This window comes from Mus caroli, chromosome 7, assembly GCF_900094665.2.
Source record: "Mus caroli chromosome 7, CAROLI_EIJ_v1.1, whole genome shotgun sequence".
NCBI lineage: Eukaryota > Metazoa > Chordata > Mammalia > Rodentia > Muridae > Mus > Mus caroli.
In genome coordinates this window covers 142,688,648-142,708,140 of record NC_034576.1, presented here as the reverse complement: position 1 = coordinate 142,708,140, position 19,493 = coordinate 142,688,648, and the positions used below count along the sequence as shown (strand labels likewise).

Below are 19,493 nucleotides of genomic sequence, written 5' to 3'. Positions count from 1 at the left end.
TCTTTCTTTAGGTTTGGGAAGTTTTCTTCTATAATTTTGTTGAAGATATTTGCTGGCCCTTTAAGTTGAAAATCTTCATTCTCATCTACTCCTATTATCTGTAGGTTTGGTCTTCTCATTGCGTCCTGGATTTCCTGGATGTTTTGCATTAGGATCTTTTTGCGTTTTGTATTTTCTTTGATTGTTGTGCCGATGTTCTCTGTGGAATCTTCTGTACCTTAGATTCTCTCTTCCATCTCTTCTATTCTGTTGCTGATGCTTGCATCTATGGTTCCAGATTTCTTTCCTAGTTTTTCTATCTCCAGCGTTTTCTCACTTTGGGTTTTCTTTATTGTGTCTACTTCCCTTTTTAGGTCTTGAATGATTTTATTCAATTCCATCACCTGTTTGGTCGTGTTTTTCTGCAATTCTTTAAGGGATTTTTGTNCTTCCTCTTTAAGGTCTTCTAGTTGTTTAGCAGTGTTCTTCTGTATTTCTTTAAGTGATGTATTAAAGTTCTTCTTGATGTCCTCTACCATCATCATGAGCTATGCTTTTCAATTCGAGTGTAGTATTTGAGGTATGTTGGGGTGCCCAGGACTTGGTGGGGTGGGAGTGTTGTGTTCCTATGTTGGTGAGTGGTCTTGGTTTCTGTTAGTAAGATTCTTACGTTTGCCTTTTGCCATCTGGTAATCTCTGGAGTAAGTTGTTGTAGTTGTCTCTGGTTAGATCTTGTTCCTCAGGTGTTTATGTTAGCCTTTATCAGAAGACATGGGAGACTAGCTCTCTCCTGAGTTTCAGTTTTCAGAGTACTCTTTGCAGTAGGCTCTCCTCTTGCAGGGAAGGTGCCTAGATATCTGGTGTTCGAACCAGCCTTCTGGCAGAAGTAGTGATCCACTCACAGAGGTGTCAATATCCCGTGGAGTGTCCTGTGTATACCTTATGGGTGTCCACAGACTCTAAGCGCAAGGTACCCTTGTGCTGGCGTGGACTGGAAGGGACTTGTGCCCCTGATCAGGCCAGGTTTTCTGCTTCCCTAATTAATGCAGTATCAGGTCCCGCATGATTGGATTGGAGCAGTAGATGTGTTCCACTCATCAGAGGTCTTAAGATCCCGTGGCGGGTCTTGTGGGTAGCTTACAGGGTCAGCCAACTCTGCACCCTACCTACCCGGTGCTAGTGGGACTGGAAGTGACTTGTGCCCCTGATCAGGCCGTGTTTTCTGCTTCCCTAATTAATGCAGTCTTAGGTCCTGTGTGATTGGATTGGAGCAGACACTGTGTTCCACTCACCACAGGTCTTAAGATCCCGTGGTGGGTCTTGTGGTTAGCTTGCAGGTTTCAGCAGACTCCTGGCCCTAGCTACCCCGGTGATGGCGGGACAAGAAGGGCCAGACCCTGTTTTAATCTGGGGAAGAGGTTCTGTCTGTGTTTTTTTCACAAAAGAAGACAGAGCACGATGGTTCCCTGAAAGACTGGTTCATCAAGTGGACACAGATCCTGAATCTTCTAGTAAGTATGATTCTAACCTCATTGATGGCTAAAAATCCTTTTTAGCTGAAAAAGTTAATTTGGAGCACAGTTTCCACTTTCAGAGAATTTTCAGCTTTTCTACTAATTCTCAAAGTCACCTACCCCACACCAGGAGGTGAGAGTCTGAGCTTGATTGTTGGTAATTTGCAACTTAATAAAGTACCTGGATTTCCCCAAAGAAGCTTTTATCTGTTGCTTTTCAACTATCTTCACTTTATTTTTCAGGAAGGTCAGTCTCTCCTTACAGCCTGATTTCAGCAAGCATGCAGCCTTGCCTCCATCAAGCGCAGGTGGCAGAAATTCTTCAATATGAAGAAGCATATTAAGTAAATATTGTGGCTTTGGTCTGATTTGGGAATAAGATGAGCTATGAGCATCACACAGTCAATGACAGGCAACCAGATTTTGGAGCCATATCAATCTAAAACAGAGGTACATGCCAAGAGGCTGTGGTTTGTTAATAATACACCACAGAGCCATGTTTGTGTAAAATAAACACAAACAAGCTGCAGGTATGCTCTTTGACAGATAAGAATGGCTCGGTAAAATCTGAGATTTCCTAAGCCAGGCACAGCTGCCAGCCACCATAACTCCCAGGCAGGACTATGGAGCATAAATAAATTTTATGTCTTGGTACAGCTACTTTTATTTTATAATGGGGGGGATTGCCACCCCCCCCAGCCTGAAGGGGGCTGATACAGACATTGTCACCACTGAGGTGGGGCCACCTGCAGTGCAGCTTTCCCTCTTGGCTGGCTTCTTTTGAAATGTCAACTGCCCTGAGATTCTGCTACCTGCCGAGAGGCTGAACCTGTCTTCCTGAGACATTCCTGAATAAGCAACAGCCTGGCGGTCAACTGCTGATGGCATGGTGTCATGGTGACAAAGCACCAAGGATGGAGACTGGCCAGGGTGGGGTGGGGGGAATGGACCTTCCCCCTTACAAACACAGTCTCTTAGTAAACTCACAGGCCTTGATCAGAGAAAATTCGTCTTGGCCTCATCATTCTTTTCTTGCCATCTAGTTCCTCTTTCAGCCCCAGCATGCCTTCCAGGAATACCCAGTTCATCTAGGCTGCAGGTCAGCCTCCTACAACAGACACTCATGACCCAAGCTCCAGATAAGTATAAGGAACATGGAAGCTACTTTGGCAGCGATATTGATAACTAAAGATGCGCAAGTGAGGAAGAGGGACACAGAAGTCTTACATGACAATACCTACCCTACCCCAGACACCCTCCCCAAAGGAAGAGCCTAAAAAGGAAGGCATTAATGAGAACTCTTAAAAATTGTGATACAGATGCTGAAGTGTAGCTTTTCTCAATTGATGGCTTCTGGCCATGGTATAGTTGAAGAAGCTGTACGTTTCTGAGTGGGACAAAAGGAGTTAGAGTTACTGGGAACTTTTCTCCCAGGAAGTGAGTCAGAGACAAATGACTATTAGGTACCAAGATGGATGCCTAGCAAAAATAAGAGTTTCTTTAGCCATTACATCACTATGATTGGAATTCCTAAATAATGTATTTATGAGATGTATGCATGTAGATGTGTATGTGACTATTTGTATACTAAGTGTTTAGCTGATTATCAGTTGTTTTATAAGTTACAGTCATGAGACAAATAACAGAAGAAGTACACAGAACATGGCTTAAAGATGAAGCAAACAATGTGAAAAAAACGAAATGATTCACAGATGTTACTCATTATTGTTACCATAACTGAATTAAAAATCACCTAGGAGATCCCTGAGGGTCGCTTCTGTCCATGCCAGTGAGAGTGTTTCCAGAAAGGAATCTCTGAAGCAGGGATCCACTCTCTATGTGGGTAACACGATCCTAGGGCACTAGAAATCATGAGCTAAATGGAAAAGGAGAAAGCCTCCTTTTTTATTTAATTTTTAAAAATTTATTTATTATATGTAAGTACACTGTAGTTGTCTTCAGACACACCAGAAGAGGGTGTCAGATTTCATTATGGATGGTTGTGAGCCACCATGTGGTTGCTGGGATTTGAACTCCGGACCTTCGGAAGAGCAGTCTTTGCTCTTAACCTCTGAGCCATCATGCAAGCCCCTTTATTTCATTTTTTTATTAGATATTTTCTTCATTTACATTTCAAATGGTATCTTGAGAGTCCCTTATACCCTCTCCCTTCCCTGCTCTCCAACCCACCCACTTTGTTTCCCGGCCCTGGCACTCCCCTCTACTGGGGCATATGATCTTCGCAACACCAAGGGCCTCTCTTCCTATTGATGGATGACTAGGCCCTCCTCTACTACATATGCAACTAGAGACACAGTTCTGGAGGGGTACTGGTTAGTTCATATTGTTGATCCTTCTATAGGGTTGCAGACACCTTTAGCTCCTTGGGTATTTTCTCTAGCTCCTTCTTTAGGGGGCCTGTGTTCCATTCAATAGATGACTGTGAGCATCCACTTCTGTATTTGTCAGGCACTGGCAGAGCCTCACAAGAGATAGCTATATCAGGGTCCTGTCAGCAAAATCTTGCTGGCATATGCAATAGTGTCTGTGTTTGGTGGTTGTATATGGGATGAATCCCCGAGTGGGGCAGTCACTTGATAGTCCTTTCTTACATCTCAGCTCCAAACTTTGTCTCTGTAACTCCTTCCAAGGGTATTTTGTTCCCCATTCTACGAAGGAATGAAGTATCTGCACTTCGTTCTTCCTTCTTGAGTTTCATGTGTTTTGCAAGATGTAGTCTAAGTTTCTGGATAATATCACTTATCAGTGCATGTTATCATGGGTGTTCTTTGTAAGTGGGTTACCTCACTCAGGATGATATACTTCAGATCCATCCATTTGCCTAAGAATTTCATAAATTCATTGTTTTTAATAGCTGAGTAGTACTCCATTGTGTAAATATACCACATTTTCTGTATCCATTCCTCTGTTGAGGGACATCTGGGTTATTTCCAGCTTCTGGCTATTATAAATAAGGCTTCTCTGAATATAGTGGAGCATGTGTCCTCATTACAAGTTGAGACATCTTCTGGGAATATGCCCAGGAGTGTTCTTGCTGGACCTTCAGGTAGTAATATATCCAATTTTCTGAGAAATGGCCAAACTGATTTCCAGAGTGGTTGTACCAGCTTGCAATTCCACCAGCAATGGAGGAGTGTTCCTCTTTCTTCACATCCTCAACAGCATCTGCTGTCAGCTGAATTTTTTATCTTAGCTATTCTGACTGGTGAGAGGTGGAATCTTGGGGTTGTTTTGATTTGGATTTCCCTGATGATTAAGGATGCTGAACATTTTTTTCAGGTGTTTCTCAGTCATCCGATATTCCTCAGGTGAGAATTCTTTGTTTAGTTCTGTACCCCATTTTTCATGGGGTTATTTGATTTTCTGAGGTCATTCTTCTTGAGTTCTTTATATATACTGAATATTAGTCCCCTATCTGATTTAGAAGTGATAAAGATCGTCTCCCAATCTGTTGGTGGCCTTTTGGTCTTATCGACAGTGTATTTTGCCTTACAGAAGCTTTGCAGTTTTATGAGGTCCTATTTGTTGATTCTCAATCTTACAGCCAAAGCCACTGGTGTTCTGTTCAGGAATCTTTCCCCTTTGCCCATATATTTGAGGGAAAGCCTCCCTTTCTAAGTCCCCTGCTTCTATGTGTTCTGGGCTGCCATGGTGTGAGGAAGCTTCCCTACTACATAAGCCCATCCTCACGAGGCCCTGCTGCAATATAGGCCCAAAAAGTCAAGTGGCCATGGATTGAAGCTTCTGGAACTGTTGCAGGAAATACTAAAAATCGTCACCATCCCAGACTATCTATACTCAGATACTCTCTGCCCACCGTCTCTCCGCCTCTTGCCTAACCCCAGTTGGCTTTATTCCTAGCTCTGGTTCACCTGCCTCAGAGCTGCTCATTCCTTTTCAGCCATCTAACCCCTGCAGCTCGTTGTCACAAATCCCCTTAACTCAGAAATCAAAACTCTAGAAGATTATAATTAATCAGTCAGATTTATATATCATTAAATTTCCAATTCACAAGATGCCCACACAATAATTTCAGAGCCAATTGATAATGATACAAGCTGCCCACCTAGATAAGACAAATTGTCCTGTAATTATCCATCCCTTATAAGATATTCATAGCTAACTGTGGATATTTAAAGCCACGCTGAATCTGGATCATCTTTCTCTTCCTCCATTTCTCTACTTCTTCCTTCCCTTCTTCCTGTCCCTGCCCTGTCCTGCAACTCTTCATTCCAACTCCCTTATTCCTGTCCAATCAAAGGCTTCTTATTTTATTAATATTTAAAATAATTGGGGAAAAATTCTGCTACATGGAACCATGGGACATAATCAATATTTGGAAAAGGAATTTGGGTCACAAGGATGAATTACTGTGCCATATATGATTTACATCACAACTTCTGTTGTGGTTTAGCATTTAGGAAGAATAAGGCAGTAGGCTGATGAAGAATGGGCATAGTCTGAAATGGATGCTGCATCTCAGCATCAGCTGTTACAGATCCTGTCCTTTCTCCACTGTGTTGTCTTCTCACCAATATCTCAGCAGTGGGCACAGGTGCACTTCTCCCTCCTTGCCCTCCACCTCTTTCTTTCTGTTATCACAGTGTTTTAGCCATAAGTGGTTGGTCAACACAAAATGGATTCTATCTTTGCAGAGACAGAGAGAGAGGGGGGGAAGGAAAGAGACAGGGAGAGGGAGAGAGAGAGAGGAAGAGGCAAAGGGAGAGAGAGTGGGAGAGGGAGAGGGAGAAAGAGAGAGAAACAGAGACAAAGAGAGACAGGGATGGAGCTAGACAGACAGAGAATGATAGATTGATAGAGTGGTTGGATGGTTAGGTAGGATGAGGGGAGATTTGTGGGAAGAGAAAGAATATGATTAAAATATGTAATAGGGAAAACTTGTCTATGATCCATTCTTTGTTGATTTTTATTTACATATGAAGGAGGAGTTTGACTTTTCTGTGTAGACATTCATCTAGCTTCCACAAAACTCTTTGTTGGAAGTAATTAATCTTTCCTGTGCTTTTGATTATTTTCATTGTCATAAATTAGCTGGAATCACATGTGTGAGTTAAGTGTTGAATAATAAACTTCATCTCTGTTACACTGGTTGCATCCCTCCTCAAACCAGTTTCACTGGCTTTGATGTCCACAGCACAGCAGGGAGCTGTGAAATTACAAGTCCGAGTTTCTCTATTCTTTATTCTTCCCAAGATATTGATGCCATACTGGCCCCTCAAGTATACTTATGAAATCTAGAATCATTAGCTGTGGTTCTTAACAAAGGCTCTGTGGTATTCAGAGGGTGGCACTGGATTAAAGGTTATTTTTTGACTGTCACCTATGTCATCCACTGAATATTTTTCAGCCTAGGAACATGGACTCCCTATTTAAATAAACTTTACTTTTGAAATGATTTATTCTTATCAGGATATGAAGCTGGTGTTTTTATTTACAGTGACTCAAAGAAGTTACAGTGAGTAGAATTGTCCAGTTTTCTCATCAGACAGAGGTTTTCTAAAGCAACAATAGGGACACACCAGCTCCATGAGGCTTCCCTTAGAAGAGGATTTTAGGAACCATACAGGCCTGGAGAATAGCCTACATATTGCTACTTAATTTGAGAAAGAGGGCAAGAGTCTTCTCAGGGCAAGCATGACATCCTTGTTCCTCAGTGTATAGATGAGGGGGTTGAGGGTTGGGCTCAGGACTGAGTACAAAACTGAGGTAAATTTGCTTCTTTCTGGGCTGTAGCTGGAACCAGGATTGATATAGGCACAAAACACAGACGAATAGTACACTGAGACCACAATGAGGTGGGATGAGCAGGTAGAAAAGGCCTTCCTCTTGCCCTCAGCAGAACGCATGCGCAGGATGCTGGCAATGACGCAGCCATAGGATAGTAAGGTAAGCACAAAATTGATGCCTCCAAAAAAGGCATCTGCCACAAGAGTCATAAGGGTATTTACATATGTTGGACTACAGGAGAGCAGGAGGAGTGTGGGAATCTCACAGAAGAAGTGGGTGATGACCTTGGGGCCACAGAATGACAGCTGTGTCATCAGACCAGTGTGTACAGATGAATTCACAGCACAGATGGACCATACACCCATGGCCAGAGCCCCACACAGGTGTGGGCTCATTCTAGAGCTGTAGTGGAGGGGACAGCAGATGGCCACATAGCGGTCATAGGCCATAACTGTGAGCAGCAGCAGCTCAGAGGATCCTGACCAAACAAGAAAAAAGAGCTGGGCCATGCATCCTTTGAAGGAGATGGTATTTTCTTCAGACAGTAGACCAACAAGTGCCTTGGGCAGCACAGAGGAGGTGCACATAATATCCATGGTTGCTAAGTTGCACAGGAAAAAGTACATGGGAGTGTGAAGCCCAGTGCTGGAGGTGACCAAAGCAATGATCACCATGTTGCCCATTAAAGCCACTGTGTACAGGGACAGGAAGCAGCCTGTCAGAAACAGTCTTAGACTAGGGTGCTCTGAGAACCCTTGCAGCACAAACTCTGTCACTACTGTCTGGTTGAGACTGACCATTGTTGTGTGGAGTATCCAGTTCATAGATGTGTGGATTGGCTTCTGAGAAAATATTATATTTTTTATGCCAAAGTCTGATTTTGAAACGTGATCATCTCACAGTTTTCTGCTGTCAGAAAGGGACAGAGTAAATGTATTTGCATCTTGGAATACTCTCATCCCCTATTTTCTTACCATACTTGTTGGTATTTTGTTTACAGTTGAATTTTCAACTAGGAATCTCTCCCTGTAAGTTTGGATCAACAAAGATATCTGTTCCTCTCCCATCCTTTTGTACATGTGAAATGAGTTTAGCATTCCTAGCTCAGTACCTGCCTGTGCTTTTCTACTACAGCACATGAAAGCATTATGCTCCCCTGACAGTGCTGGAAAGAGCAGCCCTTTCTCCAACAGCTGGTATTCTCCATGCAATGTCAACTTTGAAGGAACACACACTGAGATGACTCTTACAATGTCCTTCATACCTGGCCTATTGATGCTAAGTCACTTTTTTTCTCTAATATTGGGAAAATTATTTCTCTTCTACCCACTGAAACTTGATAATTATTGTGTCTTTGGCTATGGAGACATGTATCTTCTGTTTCAATTTACTGTGATATATGACTTCTCCTGTGGATGAAACTATCCTGACAAAACTCAACGCACTTACCCCAGAGAGCATTTCTCAAAAACCTCAGCCTAAAGAGAGATTGTATTTCTCTTTCTTTTCTTTCTCAACAAACCACAGTGATATCAAAGTGAACACACCCAGAAGTGAAATCATTGCCACAGTCTACAGATGTTCCTGTGTGGTTTCACTGGCATGCACAGAAACTTGTCACCGCCTCCCCAGTGGTTTAAGATGTTGAATTTATAGAGCTCAGCTCAACCCTCTGAGCCATCTTTTACCTTTAGCCTCATTGAAGATCCTCAGTAGCTTCCTGTACTATATGACAAATATTTTCTTCCACATCCTCTCACCCCTCTCGATCAACTTACCCTCTAAGCTTGCAAGCATTGTTTTCCCAGGATTGTAAAGTATTCCCAATTTCTTTAAGTTTTTCATAATTTATGGCATCTTTTCGTTTTCATCATTTCATCATTTCCAGTTTTCTCCTTTATCACTCAAGAAGTATAGAATGTGCACTTTTAGATCATTAGCTTTTGGGCCCTAGTTCAAATTCTCTGTCTCTCTCCAGTCCTTCAGCAAACCACATTCTATTCCTTGATACAGAAGTCTCATCTGACATCACCCATTCACCTTTAATAAGGGTTTCCTGTGTCCCTATGTATACATACTCTACCCTATATGTAAACATTTTTGTGGCTATTATTTGCAGTGTCAATTTTCTGGAAATAGTATTTGCTTTGCAGCTCTTTCAGTGCCCAAGATAAAAGGATATTTTCCTTCATGACTGAGCACATCCATGGCATATTAGCTAGTATAATGTCGTCCACCTGGATTTTGGACTATACTCTTGATAGTCCTGATAGTCTATGAGTGACACTCAGCACCTTCCCAGGAAAGCACTGATTAAGAACACCTCAGGCCGAGGTAAAGACAAAAATTAAAGAATAATTGAAATCCACTAATTTTTACTTTTGATTGATTTTTGTTACCAATAGCACATATAACAAGAGGAGAAATAACAGATTTATAAATGACACCTCTAAAAAGCAATGACGGAGAAATGGAATCCATCAGGTGATTGAGGAGCCAGACTTATCTCCATAAACTTATGGATACATAATTTTTCTAAAAGGAGTAAAGAAGTACACACTAGAGAAAAGAAAAACAAAACCTTTTTGACTAATGCTCATGGTCAAACCTGTTGATTACTCATAGAAGAATTATACTATCACTTGCTTTGTTAGAGTTAGGTGAGGCTATTTTATATTACTATTGCTATTGTAAAAACTGGCAGGAGGGTCTCTGTGAGGTGGGACTGGGGGAATGTTTAATAGAAAGAAAGAAAGAATGGAAGGAAGGAAGGATGGAAGGAAGGAGGGAAGGAAGGAAGAAAGAAAGGAAGAAAGAAAGGAAGAAAGGAAGGAAGGAAGGAAGAAAGAAAAAAAGAAAGAAAGAAAGAAAGAAAGAAAGAAAGAAAGAAAGAAAGAAAGAAAGAAAGAAAGAAAGCTATTTCCCTAATTTATTTCATGGTCTCTTCATCTTTTATATAATGGAAGGCTACTAAATTTTTTTTGAGTTAATTTTGTATCCAGCCACTTTACTGAAGGAGTTTATCAGCTGTATGAGTTCTCTTCGACTTCTTCCTTTCTGTTTTGTATTTCTTCTTGATCTTTTTTTTTTTTCTCTTAGCAAGTACTTCAAGTATTTTATCGAATAGATGGGGAGAGAGTCGGCAGAGTTGCCTTATTCCTGATTTTAGTGGGATTGTTATAAGTTTCTCTCCATTTAATTTAATGTTGGCTACTGGCTTGCTGTATACTGCTTTTATTATGTATAGGTATGTGTCTTGTATCCCTGATCTCTCTAAGTCATGTGACATGAATGGGTGTTAGATTTTTGTCAAAAGGCCTTTTCAACATGTAATGTGATGATCATATGTGTTTTTTCTTTCAATTTGTTTATATGTAGAATTATGTTGATGATTTTCATATATTAAACCATCCCTGAATCTCTGGGATGAAACCTACTTGATCATGCTGGATCATGTTTTTGATGTGTTTCTGGGTTAGGTTTGCAAGCACTCTCTTATTTTTAGAGACAGGAGCCTAGCATGAATGTCCTCCAAGAGGCTCTACCAAGAAGATGACTAAAACAGATGTAGATACTCACACCTAAACACTGGACAGAGGTTGAGGGACCCTTATGGACGAGTTGGAGGAAAGATTGAAGGCCCTGAAGGGGATGGGAACTCTACAGGAAGCTCAATAGAGTCAACTGTTAAGACAAATACAATTATGAAGATTTAGGAAAATGAGTGCAGTTGGAAGCAATCATGCTGAAGTGGTCCTGACCCAGAAAAAGAAACATTCCCTGCTTTCTCTCACATGTAGATATTACCTTTTAAGCTTTAGATATGTGTGCTACTTTTGGAATACTCACAGAGGATAGCATCTAGTAAGACAACATGTGGAGATAGAAGGGGAGATGACATATAATGTTTCAGAGATGGGAAGGACATTATTAAATAAGACAAATGAAATAATGTGGAGGATTAGCCAGAGGGAGGAAGAGATATTATGCAGAAGGTCATGTAACACTGAGACCTTTTGAAAAATCTCTATGGATATCTGCTGCAATAGAACCTTCCTGAATATACACATATACAAATATAAAAATATTCAAATGGGATTACTCCTTAATGGGGGTCAACAGCTGGGCTAGACACCACATGCTACTAAATAAACCTCTTGTATCAGTAATAGATTAACACTTGAAGAGGTGTTAATTTCTATATACTGTTGACTCTCAGACATTACAAGCTCTTGCTGTTCCTCTTAGTTATACCCAAAATGTGATGGTAAGATTCTATTGCCAGAGGATCTTACTTGGACAATCAATATAGAGAAATCAAGTAGGTACAGACATGCAAGCTTCACCACTACTTGCTTGATTTCACAGTTCTGAAAGATGTTGTGCATACTTCTTCAGGAGAAAAAAAATCACCAATCTCACCCAGTTCTGAACACTATGAGCTATAGCAACAACCACAGGCTTGGCAACACATGGCCACTGATTGGACAGTGACATGGATGTTATGGGATAAGCAAACACTTTCTCATTGAATTTAAAACCCATTTCTCTAGATGGAACTCATACCTGGAACTGTTAACAAGACTAGGAGAGTGTTGCAAGATCGACCCTAGGTCTAGTTATTTTTCAGGATATGCGGGAATGAGGAAAAGGTAGTATTCATGCACAATGGAATGTTATTCAACCAGAATAACATGATACCCTACAAGAAATGGAAAATGGACGGGTATGGAGAATAATGTGTGAAGAAATACAAGCCAGGAACAGAAAGAGATACCACATTTATCTCTCACATGTGGAAATTAGAAAACTAAATCTTAGTAGGATAATGATTAATAGACTTGAAGACATGCTAAAGGACAGAGGACAATGAGAACCAAATACATTAGTAAGAAGAAAAGTTCCAGGGCTCTGCATAGTGGAGCGAAGACACCCCACAGTCATCTTTTACATATTTACAAATAACTAGAAGAGAGAAGCACAAAACTAGAAAAGTCAGAGATGAAAAAGTAACCATATCATAAATATTTGCCTAGAATATGTGTTAACATTTTGAAATATCATCATCACAGTACTATCTTGTTTTTCCAAATAGTAACATTGATTGACAGCATTCATGTCATATTTATTCATATACCATTTTTAAAAAGATTTATCCAGAATAGAAAATTATAAACAGATTAAGATGTGAAATATAACTCTTCATAATGAAGTTATATGCTTTCATGTCATGGGAAATGCTCAGAAAACGTGATCTATAACACAATATATATGTCTGTGTCACCTGCAGGTTATTGTGACATGACCAAGAATGTGTAGAAGAATTCTGGGATCCTGAAAATGTCCTGCATCTTCATAGAACTGTGCTACCTGAAGGTAGCATTGTGTAAAAGACATTAGATATTTAAACATATGGAAACCTCTTTTTTTAAAGTGTACCTTGAAAATTATAAAGGTAGATTGCCTCACTTGCTAAGTTTCCTTTAATAAAAGCTTTCATATTCATTTTCAAAGCTGTTTAGTGTTAGAGCAAATGTAAGCTGTATTAAGGTTCATGGGATACATAACTCTTTCACTGAATGGGGGCAACACCAATGAGAAAGGGAGAGTGTGGCATCTATGAAATTGCATCATTACTGGAGAGGTCACATGGAGACTCTCTTGTGAATGCCAACATACAATGCCTTTGTCACTCTATATATTCATGGCTACACCTACACTTATGCATTCACTCTACCACAGTGAGAGATGGAATGTGAGTATGTGCCCAGCACCAAACAGGTTTGAAGGAACCCAAGAAAATATCAATGAATCCACAGCAGGTGTGCCAACATTTCTGATCAAATCTATATCAACTACAATCAGTAAAATGTTTGACCTCAGTCTACTGCACTTAGGGAAACAAGAATAGAACAATTACGATGGATGTCTGAAGTGTGATAAACAGGATCTTTCAGTAAAGGGATAAAGAGATTGTTCAATGACAAAGCTTTGACACTCTAGAGAGAACCTCTAAGATCCTGCAGTGTCTTGATGAATAAGGACCCATGGAAGAGACTGAGATAACATGCAGGGCTTTGGTTTGTGAACACTGAAGGCACCTAGGACACGAATAACTAGTGAAATCAGACTGGTGCTAGATTAGAGTATTCCCAAGTCCACATTGAGATGAACTAGCAAACTGGAGAGGGGTGTTGCTCTTGAAGAACAAACAGTGGGAAGGAGATTAGAAGAGATCATGACTGTTAGTCTGTTTAATGACAAAGGCTGGATTATTGCACACAACATTCCTAGAATCTCAGCTTCCTACAGAATATGTGTTGGCTTCTTTGGAAAAGTACTAATATCACCCTGGGTACTTACCCTAGTCATTCCAGCTGCTGCTTCTAGTCAGGATCAAACCAGGCAGCTGCTACACAGTATCATGGAGTAGCCCCAGTATTTGTCCTATCACAGAAGAGAAACTACAGATAAACGTGGTAGGAAAAACACTCACTTTGGTGGTCAGTGACTGCCATTTTGCCTGCATTGGTCACCAGAGGCATGTCATAAACTGTTATATCCAACCGACTAAGGCAGTTTTGGGTTAGTTTGAATGCATGACAGAGAGTAGAATAGCACTTATAAAAAACCACAAATCAATACTTATTTTCTTCATACATTCTGTGTTTAGCAAGCATTATTTAGATGCCTCTCATTCCTAAAAGTCTAGCTGAGACACGTAATATCATCTTACTAAGATGTGATAATGCTATGTAGAGGAAAAAAATTAAAAGTTTTATAATTGCTCACCCATGCATACTGTGAAACTGTCTGATGATCTGCATGTACTTGAGCCCTTTATCCATAGTCCCATTCAGCAATTTGTGAACTTAGTTTTGATTGCTAGTGTACCCATTTCTTCCTATGAAGACGTGTAAGAACCTAGTATTCAGGTGGGGGGGGGGGGTTGTGGGAACAAATTCACAACAGCCTTTTATGGTTACCTGTAAGGCAGATATCAGCAAGGCTGACCTGAAAATCTACAGAATCTGAGCCTCAGCCAGGAGCTGAGCAGCTGAGGCTCCTCTCCACAGTCAGGAACTGGAGTGTCTGCAGATGCCACAGTCTGGCAAGAACAAAAGGACAAAGCAAGCATCTACACCCCCAGCCCTGTTATCACAGCCCCTCTGTTTGTCTGGCCATTTTCTTGATATTAATATAGACATCTGTAATTGTTTCTTTAGGTGACTCCCAGTCATGCTATCCCTGATCTGCAGCAGACAGGGCAAGACTAACACCATCAGGACTTGCTGGTGTTTTAACTTCATGGACAGTGAAGGTCATTTTCTGTAACTCAACAGCGACACTGAACAATGGGGTAAAGGATTCTCTTCTCTGGCACATTCTCATCATCTTCTCTAGATGCTCAGGCAAGACAGGACAATGTTTAGATCCTATCTAGTCATCTGTATATAACTTAGACTCTTCTAAATAGGCTGGTTTCATTTCAAAACTAGTGTGAGCACTATGGGTGGGGAATGAGTGAGGCACTTTATGAACATAAGGCAAAAATATCAGACATGAAAACCTGATCCTGACTAAAAGCTAGATATTTTGTTGTTTATACAGTGGAGTAGAAGATCAAATATTTCTATTATTTTCTGCTCTTTGACCCAGGAGTTAAGACTCATTGAAATCACGAGTTGATGTCCCTCCATGCTGACATCCAATCAATGGGGAAAAATATTACTTTTATAATGAGACTTCTGCTTTGTAGCTTCATTGTTAGCTAGAAGAGTCACATAAATGGAAATTGTCTTTTCGCTCACCTTTCCCTGTCACAGTGACTTCAGATGACAGATGGCTTCCACAAAGTGCACACTGTACTGAGCACAGACTGTCCTTTCCTTCAAGCAGCAAGTCTTTAGTATCCCTCTGAAGCTCTGTTTTCACTTGAGGACAGATCATTGGTCCTTAGAAATACCTGTCATTTCTGAGACCAGGGCCAGTTGCTTTTCTTGGTGCCTCCTGGGATAGAAACTCAAGGAGAAAGCTCTTAGGATCAATTAAAGGGGACTCATGGCTACATGACTCAAGCTCCCTGTAGACTGGTGTGGAGGAGTGTGGTCAGGGGAGTTTCATACAGTGGGCAGGAGTAGTTACCCCTCTGCACCTCCCTCTGCCAACCCTCTCACACATGTCTCAGAATGTCTTTGATGTTTCATACCCTGTATGGAAGGTATCACCATGGTACAAATTGACTCCTCTATATTCTTCTGAGAGTACTTCATCTCTATTTTAAACATATGGTCTGTGTTTTTAAAAGTATGCTGTATCTACATATCTCTCCTTCCTCTCTTTACACTTAATCCTGTCTGTATATTTTTATGAATTAATGTTCTGTCAGAATTTCTATTCTGCTTGTTACCTTTCTAATCATTTAAAACATTCATTTGGACCTGAGACTATACATGTAGATAACATTTTACAGACATAACAGATTATATTTAGGAATATATATATATTTAGGAATCAGGCAGGGACATATGTTAGGGTTCCCAGGGAGAAGGGGACAGTACAAAATTTCAAATCAAAGTATAATCTCAACAAGTTTTCAAAAATAATGTTAATTAATATTTTATGTGTCAGCAATCCTTTCTAAAAAAAAACCACATTAACCAATTTAAGTTAAACTTTTAATTGAACAATATTCTTTCACAATGTATTCTAATTTCTGTTTCCCTTTTCCAAACTTCTCCTGAATCCTTCTTATCCATACAACTCCATGACATTTCTTCCTCTCTGTCTTTAGAAAAAGCAACCCAAATCCATAAAACCCCAGAAGCCATAATATGCAAGTAAAAGACCAGTCAGAGAAGAGTCAACCAAAGAAAGAGGAGAGATAAAATCTACTAAAATACTATTGAGTTGATGTTTTCCACAATTTACTGCTGGTCATGGGGTCTACCAGTAAGTAGGGTTTATATTCTTGTTGATTCTCTATTAGTGAGGAAGAATTACCATGAGAATTCCAAGGTGTCTCACTATTTGCACATTGTCCAGTTGCAGGATTCTGTTTGTTCCCATGTACTGCAGGAGAAAGCTTCTTTGATGATGCCTAAATGAAACAATGTGGCAAAATAGCAAAATGCCCTTAGGAGTCATTTTGTTGCTACTTACATTCAGCAGAACTGTGCTCTCCTTGGTCCATGGCCTATTTAGTTAAAGGTTCTTGGGCACATGAACAGTGCCATGAATGGGTTTCATTTCATAGAGTAGGTCTTATATCCAATAAGATAGTGGTTGGTTTCTCCCAAAAGTTTTGTGACACTGTTGCAACAGTTCATCATTCAATCAGTTCACTATTGTAGACTGAACTGTTTTTAGCTGGGGTGGCACTTAATTTCTGTTACAGATTTCATATTTTTAACACCTGAAAAGAGTTAGTGGTTGTCTTTGTCAGGGATTTACTGCTGTGAACAGACACCATGACCAAGGCAAGTCTTATAAAAACAACATTTAATTGGGGCTGGCTTACAGGTTCAGAGGTTCAGTCCATTATCATCAAGGTGGGAGCATGGCAGTACCCAGGCAGGAATGGCACAGGCAGAGCTGAGAGTTCTATATCTTCATCCAAAGGCTGCTAGTGGAAGACTGACTTCCAGGCACCTGTGGTGAGAGCCTTTTTTTTTTTTTTAATCAATTCATCCACTGACAGACATCTAGTGTGATACAACTGGGATTTATGAATAGAGCAGCAATGAACATGGATTAACAAGTGTCTCTGTTATCCACCCAAAGGATAAGCTGGACCTTGAGTTCTATCAATTACTATCTTCCCATGGAGTTGTCACATTGATTTCTCTACTGGCTATCTAAATTTCCACTCTCACCAGGCATGGATGATGGCTCTCCTTACCCCACATCCTCACCAGCATGACTTGTCATTAGTTTTGTTGACCTTTGTCTTTCTGAGTGGAGTAAAATGAAACTGAATGTTATTTGATTTACATTTTCCTGATGACTAAGGATGTCGAACATTTCTTTAAGTGTTTACCAGCCATTTGGATTTCATATTTTGAGAATTCTGTGTTTAGTTCTGTACCTTAGTTTTTAATGGTATATTTTTTGTGTTCTTTATATATTTTAGATATTAGTACTCTTTCACAGGTCTAATTGCTTCTTTGGTATATTTTCTTGGTAATATTTTCCCATCCTTTTAATCTGAAGTGATTGCTATCTTTGATATTGAGGTTTGTTTCATGGATACAGAAGAAGGATGAATTCTATTTTCAAATATAATCTCTTAGCCTGTGTCATTTTATTGGAGAACTGAGACATTGACAATTATTTATGAGTGGTGATTTTCATTCCATGTATTTTTTATAATGTTTCCCCCTCTTTTGATTTACAAGTTTGGAATAATTTATTCCTTGTGTTTTCTTGCATGTGTTTAACCTCATCATGTTGATATTTTTCTTCTAATGCCCTGCAAAGAGGGATCTCTCTCTCTGTCTCTGTCTCTGTCTCTGTCTCTGTCTCTGTCTCTGTCTCTGTCTCTGTCTCTCTCTCTCTCTCTCTGTCTGTCTATCTACCTATCTATCTTATCAACTCACCCATCTATTTTCCATTCATCTCTATAGATTAATCTGTAAAGAGATACTGATTAAATTTACGGTGTTTGCTATACCATGTTTTATGTAATGTTAAACATGTCACAAGGCATAGCTCAGTGTTGTGGTATTCAAAACCACTGGGAAAAGAACCAGACTCAGTTTAGACTATGATTATTCAATTTTACTGAAGCTGTTAGTAGGGTCATAGTCTCTAGCCAAAATCAGAGACATGGCCCAGATCCAGGTGAAGCAATGACTTTTAAAAGTGAAAAACAAAAGAAGTCCTTGAATAACTCTACACGCTTACAGAAACCAAAGAGCTGTTCACCTCTGACAAAATTAAGCAGTCAAGATGAGCTTAAAATATTCTGTGAATATCTACATTGGCAGGTAACAAATATTGCTTGAAGAAAAGGTCCTGCTGCCACCGTCTATCAAGAAATATTTCAGGAAACTTATATTACTGGAACACAATAGAGCCACTTAAACAGGCATGTGGTAGCCCAGTGGCTGAAGTTTCAAGTAGTTACTTTGTGGCTTTCTGGCACTCTTTCAGGGTGTGTGAAGCTAAGATGACATCATCCACATACTGCAAGAATGTGACATTCAGGTGCCCTTGGACATACTCAGGTAAGTCTAACTAAAAGCTTTATCAGGGTGTGGGGGGCGGTTCTTATAGCCCTCTGATAGTTAAGTCCAGGTCAACAGAATCATGACTTGGGGTCTGTCCATTCAAAGGCAAATATAAGATGGATCACAGGCACCAGCGGTGGAGAAAACCAGCATCCCTCAGGTCTAAGTTATTACATACATTTTTTCCTGAATCTAATAGGCAGAGCAACATGTAAGAGTTTGTCATAGTCAGATAGTTTTCACATACTTATTTCCTTCCTTTAAGTCAGTCCTAAATCAGACAATGATCTTTGGTGTCTGACTTAATGACAGGAAATAATGTAATGATCCCAGATGAGTTGTAGCGGACCAAAATTCCCGTGTCTCTGTGTTGGTTTAATGTTTGCTCTAGCTTTTCTCAAGATCAGGAACAGCGTTACCCTCATAGGCGAGGCTGAGCTCTAGAGTTGAACAATTGGTGAAAGAGTGAGGCCAGTCTAGGGGAATTGATCTCTGTTAACACTCCTGGGAAATTTAACATTAATTCTGTTAGAATAGTGGTACCTTCTCCCAGTTTCTTCGTACTCTTCTGTGCTATTTTAAATTCCTTTTCTGTCTACTTATATCTTATTTGTTTTCTCATATTTTTTTTTACATCTTGACTGCAGTTCCTCCCCTTCTCTTTTACCAGTTCCTCTACCTCATCTTACATCTCCCATTTACTCTTTCTTAGTTCTTTTCAGAAAAGCGCCGGCCTACCATGGATATCATCCAGCCAAGACATATCAAATTGTAGTAAGACTAGACCTCTCCTCTCTTATTAAGGCTAGGAGACACAATCCTGTAGCAGGAAAAGGTCCCCAAATCAAGCAACAGGCTCAGAGGCATCTCCTGCTCCCAATGTTAGGAGTCCCACAAGAAGACTAAGCAACATAATTGTAACATATGTATAGAGGGCATAGGTTAGTCCCATGTAGGCTCCCTGGATGCTAGTTCAGCCTCTGTGAGCCACCTCGAGCCC

General features: G+C 40.2%; 1 protein-coding gene across 1 annotated transcript; it reads right to left on the bottom strand.

Annotated features, from left to right (window-relative positions):
- Window positions 1-7,129: 7,129 nt before the first annotated feature.
- Window positions 7,130-8,086, bottom strand: LOC110298607 (olfactory receptor 13A1-like). Its single transcript, XM_021167948.1, has one exon. It carries the CDS (start codon window positions 8,084-8,086, stop codon window positions 7,130-7,132), a length of 957 nt encoding a protein of 318 aa, XP_021023607.1.
- Window positions 8,087-19,493: the final 11,407 nt, after the last annotated feature.